The sequence below is a fragment of the Amphiprion ocellaris genome, chromosome 1 (genome assembly GCF_022539595.1).
Source record: "Amphiprion ocellaris isolate individual 3 ecotype Okinawa chromosome 1, ASM2253959v1, whole genome shotgun sequence".
NCBI classification, from domain to species: Eukaryota; Metazoa; Chordata; class Actinopteri; family Pomacentridae; genus Amphiprion; species Amphiprion ocellaris.
In genome coordinates, this window is record NC_072766.1 from 23,421,902 (window position 1) to 23,431,525 (window position 9,624).

Consider the following 9,624-nt stretch of genomic DNA (forward strand, 5'->3'; position numbering starts at 1 on the left):
AGTGGAAACATAGTAATAGCTTACAAGTAATGTCTTTTTCAGTATTTATAAAATGGTTCTTTAAAAGAAAAGTTAAATACTGACAAAAGATTCCATTTGATGTCGGAAAAATCGTCAGCAAATGGTCACTAAGCCCCCTGATCCCTGCTTCCCATTTTGTTCATGTGCTTTATGAATTAGATACTACAAGCTCCAAACTCGGCATCTCTTAAACAGATGTACAAGAATATGTTTAAACACTGTTCAAGATGTGTGTCAAATGATCCAGACTCACCCTCATACGTTTACCTTAGGTTATTTAATCTTTACATCTGCATTACCTGTCAGTCCCGGCCGCAGCACAGAGACAAGATCTCAACATACACATCTGCTTGACAGGATATTAATTTGGAGGCTGTTATTTCCATTAGAATTCTCAGACAAATGACAGATCATCAGGTGTTTTGACGGTTGCCTGGATGCCTCAGGTGAGTAAGGTCAGTGAGCTGCTATGAATGAACGTTCATCAGCGAGTCTGTGGACAGGTGACATACTGCAGTCCTTACATCACAGCACATTTCAGTTCGTATAGGTCAGAGGTCAGGCAGCTGAAGACGTAACACACTGAAAATGTAGTTAACTGAGAAACGCGTCTGACCCTCAGATTATGTGGAGTACTTTTGACTTGTCAGACATTTCAGCACGACACGTGGCTATACATTTTTATTAGCTCTTTTTTAAAAAAAAAAAAAAATGAGGCAGACTGCGCATTTCTACGTATTTACTCTGACTCATATTTCGCTGTCTGAGTCTGTTTTTTTTAAACTCACAGTGAGTTTTGGTTGTCACTTTTCAAACCATGTTTTCAGTGTGGTTCTGAGGTTAGCAAGGTCAGTCAACCACTTCTATCCCTGGCCAGATACTTTGAACAGTCATGTTGCCAAAGTGGCGGTATGGTGATCCCCTGATTGATACTTGACCACCATGAGGTTGCAGTTTTGGGTAAAAGATCTCAACAACTACTGGATTACACTGAAATTTCATACAGTCATCATGCCATGGGCTGCACAGTAGCTTGGTGGTTAGCACTTTTGCCTTGTGGCTAGAAAATCGCTGGTTCGCGCCCCGACCTTCCCGGTATCTTTCTGCTTGGAGTTTGCATGTTCTCCCTGTGCATGGGTTTTCTCTGGCTTCCTCCCACAGTCCAAAAACATGCTGAGGTTAACTCAAAATGTGAGTGTGATTGTTTGTCTCTATGTGTAGCCCTGTGATAAACTGGTGACCTGTCCAGGGTGTCCTCTGCCTTCACCCTAAGTGAGCTGGAATAGACTCCAGCCCCCCGTGACCCTAATGAGGATTAAGTGGTGTATAGATAATGAATGGATGGACATCATGTCACCCTCAGGATAAACTGTGATCCCTCAGCTTTTCATCCAGTGTCATCATCAGGTCAATAGATGCAGAGGTGATATGTAGGCTAATCTACATAAGAGTGAAAATAATATTACATACATAAACTCACCATCTGCACAAACTGCACATATATGAATATATTCATACTGCCTACCCTCATTGAAAGGTTCCCACTCGTACAGCCTGCCCATGAAAGGCTGGTTGTTGTAAGAAGAACACTGCACAGCTCGGATGTGTTTGCTGGATGGAGGACAGGCCTGAGGATGGAGCAGAAAAACACATCCATTCATTTTCCATGAAGACGTTCTGTAGATACAGAAGGTAAATCCGTTTGTAACTACAGTTGCTTCTCCCTGTCAAAACCTGAAGCCTATGACTGACTGCTAGTCAGCCTTCTCTCATCTGACTGTTTCCAAACCTTCACTTGCAGCTCTGTCTTTCTTAACAAAAGTAAGTAGATTCCAGTATTTATGAAGACTCTCCAGTGAAACCCAACCTCCCTGAAGTCTCTCCATATATCCTTTCTCTAAACAATTCTCTGGTCTGCTTTACTTTGCTTGAATATCTATGTCATCACACACCAGACAGACAATATACAGGACCAGTGAATTTATTTTAATGCACAGGATAGACTCCATAACCTCACATCAGATAAACATAGCTCACCCACACTCTTGAACATTAAAGCTGGAGTTTAACTAGTAAATCTACCTAAGCCAACAGCTGTGGCAATATTCTTGTACTGAAGTTAGAGTCAGCACTCAGAAGCTTTGAATTTTATGAAATCTTTAATTGCAAAACGATGCAAATGCCAGGGACGAGAAGGATCACAAGTGAAATGTGCAACAACTTGGGTTTTTAAATTGCTGTTTTACTTTACAGTAAGTACAGAAAATGCGCTACATTTTCACGTGAGACTTCAGCCTAGAATTGCAAAGTTTGCAACGTAAGTCACTTAATGAAGCTGTGAAATACAGTGGGTACGGAAAGTATTCAGACCCCTTTAAATTTTTCACTCTTTGTTTCATTGCAGCCATTTGCTAAAATCAAAAAAGTTCATTTTATTTCTCATTAATGTACACTCAGCACCCTATCTTGACAGAAAAAAACAGAAATATAGAAATTTTTGCAAATTTATTAAAAAAGAAAAACTGAAATATCACACGGTCATAAGTATTCAGACCCTTTGCTCAGTATTGAGTAGAAGCACCCTTTTGAGCTAGTACAGCCATGAGTCTTCTTGGGGATGATGCAACAAGTTTTTCATACCTGGATTTGGGGATCCTCTGCCATTCTTCCTTGCAGATCCTCTCCAGTTCTGTCAGGTTGGATGGTGAACGTTGGTGGACAGCCATTTTCAGATCTCTCCAGAGATGCTCAATTGGGTTTAGGTCAGGGCTCTGGCTGGGCCAGTCAAGAATGATCACAGAGTTGTTCTGAAGCCACTCCTTTGTTATTTTAGCTGTGTGCTTAGGGTCATTGTCTTGTTGGAAGGTGAACCTTCGGCCCAGTCTGAGGTCCAGAGCACTCTGGAAGAGGTTTTCTTCCAGGATATCTCTGTACTTGACCACATTCATCTTTCCTTCAATTGCAACCAGTCGTCCTGTCCCTGCAGCTGAAAAACAGCCCCATAGCATGATGCTGCCACCACCATGTTTCACTGTTGGGATGGTATTGGGCAGGTGATGAGCAGTGCCTGGTTTTCTCCACACATACCGCTTAGAATTAACGCCAAAAAGTTCAATCTTGGTCTCATCAGACCAGAGAATCTTATTTCTCATAGTCTGGGAGTCCTTCATGTGTTTTTTGGCAAACTCTATGCAGGCTTTCATATGTCTTGCACTGAGGAGAGGCTTCCGTCGGGCCACTCTGCCATAAAGGCCCGACTGGTGGAGGGCTGCAGTGATAGCTGACTTTGTGGAACTTTCTCCCATCTCCCTGCTGCATCTCTGGAGCTCAGCCACGGTGATCTTTGGGTTCTTCTTTACCTCTCTCACCGAGGCTCTTCTCCCACGATTGCTCAGTTTGGCTGGACGGCCAGGTCTAGGAAGAGTTCTGGTCGTCCCAAACTTCTTCCATTTAAGGATTATGGAGGCCACTGTGCTCTTAGGAACCTTGAGTGCTGCAGAAATTCTTTTGTAACCTTGGCCAGATCTGTGCCTTGCCACAATTCTGTCTCTGAGCTCCTTGGGCAGTTCCTTCGACCTCATGATTCTCATTTGCTCTGACATGCACTGTGAGCTGTAAGGTCTTATATAGACAGGTGTGTGCCTTTCCTAATCAAGTCCAATCAGTTTAATTAAACACAGCTGGACTCCAATGAAGAAGTAGAACCATCTCAAGGAGGATCAGAAGAAATGGACCGCAGGTGAGTTAAATATGAGTGTCACAGTAAAGGGTCTGAATACTTATGACCGTGTGATATTTCAGATTTTCTTTTTTAATAAATTTGCAAAAATGTCTACATTTCTGTTTTTTTCTGTCAAGATAGGGTGCTGAGTGTACATTAATGAGAAATAAAATGAACTTTTTTGATTTTAGCAAATGGCTGCAATGAAACAAAGAGTGAAAAATTTAAAGGGGTCTGAATACTTTCCGTACCCACTGTAAATGACTGCCAGTTCTTTAGTTTGAAGATTTAGCTAATCACATTATCTTCCTGAGCAAGGTTAATCTCAGGTTTTATAAAGTCATGAAAAAAGGAAAGATTTAGATCTTTCTTTTTGTGTTGTATTTTCAGTGTTTATTTTTTATCTTATTTTGGAATTCATGTGAATGTCTGCTCCTTCTTTATCAGAGCCTCAAAAATGAAATAAATCTACACATTTTGCATGTGATCATTTCCCACCCACCATATATATCCATAAAAATGAATCAACGTCGGAAGCAGACCACATTAAATTGTTTAAATACTCCATTACAAACCAAAGCACGGTGAGAATAAGAAGAAAAGGCAGGCTTGCATACATTACTGTTGCAGATCCTGTAGTGAGCGTGCTCTCCTGTGCAGAAGGAAGAAGGCAGGGGGTTGTAAGGTCTCTCTTGGTGCTGCTGAAGGCTGGAAGTTTGGCTACCTGATGGGAGTTCCTGCTGGACTTCAGCCTGGTTGCTTGAACTCGGCTGGTAAAGGGGGGCCCAGACTTGCTTATTTCTGGGCTGTTGTGCTCTGGGGTGTGTGTAGGGCCTGCTGTAGCGATGGAGGTTGCTGGAGGGGTCCAGGTTGTTTGACCTGTGGTCACTGTGGCCTCTAGCAGGAGTGTGGTGGGAATTAGCTGCGGCAGAGCGTCTCTGTCTGTGGGGTCGAGGTGTCTCAGAGCCTTGGCCTCTATTCGTCTGCAGTGGCGCAACATAAGGGGCTCTCCCATAGCCATACCTCCCTGGGACAACCTGGGAGACTCTCCTGAAAACACAATCATGAAGAGATCAACATTGTTTACTAGTTATCATCCTCATCTCCAGATTATGCATGCTCCTCCTAACTGGTACAGAACTGAATCCATGTGTCTGTCTCAGAAAATATCCACCTGTCTTTCTAAAGCCACAGGCTGTACAGCAGAGGGCATGCAGTATATTTGGAACAATTTCTTCTTCAATTAGGGATGTTTCAACTAAATGTCATCTTTTATTCAAGAAACTGTCGAGGGCCATCATCCAAACTGCAACTTTTAAGAAGCCCCAGGATCCCAGTAGCAGAGTTCTGGAAGCTTTTGTTGTTATTTGGCTTCTTAGATTCCAACTCAAACAACCCCCCATTACTCAGCTGTCAGTGCTATTTGTTTAAAAGCAAGCTCAACAGGAAGGAGGTCACAAAGCTGCCAAGCACAAGTCGAGCTTTTGACTCGAGCCATAAAAGACTAGCTTTCCACTGAAGGGCAATCAGATGGCCCATGGTGATGGCTCCAAAGAGTCACTTTTAGACCAGGCTGCTCAGCATGCAGCGCAGCCATACAGGCTCTTTAAGGACTTGCAAGTCTCAACTAGGCCAAGAGTTGCAATACGCAGAGCATGCTAAATGTGCTTCGCTGAACATCATCATAGCGATAAAATGCAATAGCTAGAGATATTACTTTCAAAAATATAACATTGAGGTTTATTTAAAACATTTAGTATTTTTAATCACTTAACAATCACAAAATAATAAACTTCTATCTGCTTGTCCGAAATGTTTGCAGTTTGACTGTCATTACTGACACAGAGGTGTTCGGTGAGATGGCGGAGATGAACTTCACTGTAACACTTGACAGCTCCGACAAGAAATCTTTATGTATAAAATACTGGTTTTATGAATGAAAGTGAAGCTGGAAAAAGACAGACGGCTGACAAATTTAAATTGTGTGAAGGTATGTAGCATACAGACGGTAGAGTACAAGTAAATGTTCCTGATCCAAGGGGTTGCCAAAAAGTCGCAGGGTCACCGAAGTGAAATTAAACTGCTATTGTTACTTACACTTAGTTAGTGTTTCTATGTTTCAGTGTCAAATTAGACAGTCTAGTCTAGATGATGTATTGGAATAATTTTTGTGAACACAAGTGAAAATCTGCCAAATGTTACATCAGTTGTTCTCCACTATGAAACACCACATGAAATAAACCAGTCATTGCTGCTCCCGGCTTATTTGCATTTGTGATGCCCTAACACTTGTTAAGTTGGGCCATAATTCACAATGTCATTTAATATTCCTTAGTTTAGATTGTATAAGTCTAGGGAGCACCTTTGTTCCAGGAGATATTCCATCATTTGGTGTCAAAGCATCTATTTCATATTATTTTCACACAAACCATTCAGTGACTCCTTGCAGACTATATGGAAGCCCTGTATTCATTATTTTACGTTGCTCTAGTATTCCGTTTTTTCCTTTTGTCACTCATCTGTATCTAAACCTTCGTCGAAATGAAATGAAATCAAAATACAGGAAAGATTTTAAATTCCACTTGTAAATATAGTGATCAGATGGTTTTGTAACCCAAAACCAATTCCATGACTCTGCACAGGATGATACCTGTATCCGCTGCATACCTGCGTCCACCAGGCCTGGTCTCCTTCTCCCTCCTCTGCTCTCCACGGCTGCTGTTGTTGGAGGGTCTGGCTGTGTTGCGGTGCAGAGGAACGGTAGGCCGCAGGGCTGAAATTACTTGTCCTGGTTGCTGAGGTGGAACGCCAACTGCTCTGGAGGGGTATTGGGATGGAGTGTACAAAGGCAGACAGGGTCTGGTCTGCTCCTGTACCCCTTTACCACAAGTCCGGGAGCAGGTTGACCAGGACCCCCAGGTTCCCCAGGAGCCCTGAACTTCTACATGCTCGGCCCTGAACTCCTGCTGAGGCTCTGCCCTCTGAGGAACCTGTATGCAGACGAAACAGCCTTGATTAGCGACACCACAAAGTGCAAAGAAGTGGGTTAGTGCCACGAGATGTGAATGCCAAAGACTGATGGAAAGTGTCCATCAACAAGAGTGTAATCTCCACAGATCATGGCCTTGTATAAAAGCTCAAGTCAGTGACCTCATCTCATCACCATGACTATCCCGCTCCTCCGTCCCCCACCGCTGTTCATGAAACAGACCTCTGTTCACGGTTGTAAAGGCCTGATTTGGCTGATTAGTGGGTGTCTGTTAGTGGGCTATCCCCTATTGGCTACCTGCATCTCTCCCTGTTGACTCTATCCCTCTGTGCAACTGTGCCAGGGACGTATTAGCAGCGATCACTGCACTCTCTGTTTGAGGAACCTGCCAGGAGCAGCACTGTGCCAAGCCGGCTTTATCCGTGGAGCCGCGTGGAAATCCTGCTCTTTAAGGAGCACTTTGTCTTCATTCACAGCAACCTCTCTGGGCAAACACATGGCCGTAGTAAAAGCTCAGCTGTCTTTGACTTTTAACGGATGGAAAGAGAATACAGAAGCAGTAGGGAGAGTTGGCAGGGAGCTCTTCTGCTGTCAATCAGCCTGTGCAGCTATTCAGAGAGACCTCGGACCTCCCCCTCGCCTCTTCTACTGCTTCAGCTTTTGTAACTCAATGCCAATGTCATCTCCGGGTCACCAATAGGTCACACAGCTGGACTCCCAGTGGAAACACATGGAGCCGACTCGCACTGACCCCCTACAAACTCACTAGACTGTTGATCTGTCCGTCAGGTTCACCCACAACTTTCTTCAATGTGGTTCCTGTGGCTGCAGGGTTTAAGAGGTGATATGCTGACAGCTGAAATCAGTCCTCTCTGTTGTGCTGCAATAAACTGAGATTTTCACTCTCTCTCATTACAAGTTCATAGATTATCACCCTGATCAGGTTCCCCCTTGGAATACTCTCATTTGCTATTTAGGGTGGCATTTGGCTGACAAGACACAGTGGTGCACGTCATTGTTGGAGATGAGCGCTCTACTTGCTGTGCCAACCATGCAACTGCACTGACAGATAAACAACAACAAAAAAGAGAAATTCCTGGAAATACCACAGGGAGGTCGAACATCATGGGGGTGAGGATATCAAACAGATCACACATGTTAGAACACAGATGTATTTTTTAGTGGCACCATCTGCTGTGCAACTGCTGCTCACCTTCCTGTGGTCTGTTGCGTGCTGGCTGTCCAGGAGGTCTGAGCAGAGCAGCAGTAGCAGCACAGAAACTCTGGAGACAACAGACAGAAGGGATTACTGAATAGACAAGTTGGAAATATTGGCTTATAAATTAAAATATACTGCAGCTATTCAAATACCATTTTCTATCAGTTTCAGAGAATGAGCCAGTCACAGAAAAAACAGGAACACAAACATTCGTTTGCATTTGGCCACAAGTTAATACACAAATTATTATATTACCTGGTGATCCAGAAACAGGCTTCCTGCATAGCTCCTAGTTTCTTAGTGTTGAACTCTTGAGTGTAAAGAGATAAGTTTTCATTAGCATACACCTGAGCGGTGGTGACATTTTCAACACTGCTGTGTGTCCACAGTCCAGAAAGCCCAGAGGATTAGATTCTCTCAACTCACCAGCAACGTACAGAAGAGCATCAGCGCACCTTTACAGTTTGACAAATGTTCTCTGGATGATACATAGTGGTTGCATCAAAAATGGTAGCTGTGCTTTAGTGACATCAAGAATAATCCACTGTCAGAATCCTGAGGTTTTTTTCTCCTTTACTCACTACATCACTCTGCCCGACTCCCTTCAAACACTGACGCAAGCAAAAAATATATATGACTTCTACTCACTTGACTATGTGAGTTGACCTCTGACCTCCTATCTGACCTCTCTGGCTCTTAATGAGGGAGACCCCCTGCTGGAAAACTGCGCCCCCCTCAGACAGCGGATCTGAGGTTCATTCCAGTTGGGGAAAGACTTTCACCCCTTCACACCAAAAGACATATCTCAGCTCTGGGTTTCATCTTTTAAAATAAGCTTATTGGACCAAATACTATGATCAAAAAGTCCTGCAGACAATTACGTAAATACTGATCACACAGAAGAAAAGATTAAGAGCATAAAAATCATTATTTTATTATCATTATTACAAAAGAGCCGACAATAACAGCCCATATATCATCATGTAGACGTACCTGTAGGCTATGATGCGGGAACGGTGAAAGATTTGGTACTTCACTGCGCTTTCCAACTACTGTCTCCTATCCAAGCGCAGGTATCCTCACAGTCGAAACATTAATCCAGGTAGAAATGCAGGGCTTCCCTCCAGAGACCTGGTGCTGAGCCATGGAAGTCAGTTAATCCGTACCCAGAGTAGTGACTCAAAGCCAGGCACAGTGTAAACCCCAGAGCCTGGTCATCATGGTGAATCCTGCGGTCCTGCTTTTACGCACAAAGACAGCGAATTGCAGAAAGCTGGAAACGGACACGACGGACAGAAAACACCGTCTGCTGCGCCCCCTGTCGCTACTAGTACTTAGTCTTTGAGTGTGCGACTTTGTGCTATGAATATGGAGGTGAGGGTCTCCTCCTTTTACCCCTCCGTGAGTGGCGGCGGCGCGCTTGGATACGTTTGCGCGTGAGGACGAGAGGGAGCATTAGTTTTCCAAACGCTTAGCCCCGGTGTTTGTGCGACACGCCTCCCTCTCAGTGAGATGTCCACATTGGAGATAGAGGCAGGTAAACGATCTCATTTATCAGGTGAAGTGAAGCCATAACTCAGAGCAGCTCCTGGTGCCTGTCTGGCTGCCTGGTTTCTGCCTATTAGAACAGGCAGCCAAAAAATCCTGATATGACATCAGATAACTGCATTCAGC

At 43.8% G+C, this 9,624-nt stretch overlaps 1 protein-coding gene across 2 annotated transcripts in view; it reads right to left on the reverse strand.

Moving 5' to 3' along the window:
• The window catches only part of LOC111577678 (thrombospondin type-1 domain-containing protein 4), a 52,466-nt gene extending 43,096 nt beyond the window's left edge, over positions 1–9,370 (reverse strand). The window contains exons 1-7 of one of the 2 annotated variants that reach the window (XM_035954548.2): positions 8,944–9,370; positions 8,599–8,734; positions 8,206–8,260; positions 7,945–8,014; positions 6,410–6,732; positions 4,360–4,792; positions 1,547–1,649 (exon numbers count right to left, since the gene is read on the reverse strand). In XM_035954548.2, the coding sequence (XP_035810441.2) occupies positions 1,547–1,649; positions 4,360–4,792; positions 6,410–6,732; positions 7,945–8,014; positions 8,206–8,234 (958 nt within the window). In that variant the 5' untranslated portion in view covers positions 8,235–8,260; positions 8,599–8,734; positions 8,944–9,370. The remainder of the gene's footprint in view (positions 1–1,546; positions 1,650–4,359; positions 4,793–6,409; positions 6,733–7,944; positions 8,015–8,205; positions 8,261–8,598; positions 8,735–8,943) is intronic. The other variant, XM_023284054.3, reaches the window with a different exon arrangement.
• Positions 9,371–9,624: the final 254 nt, after the last annotated feature.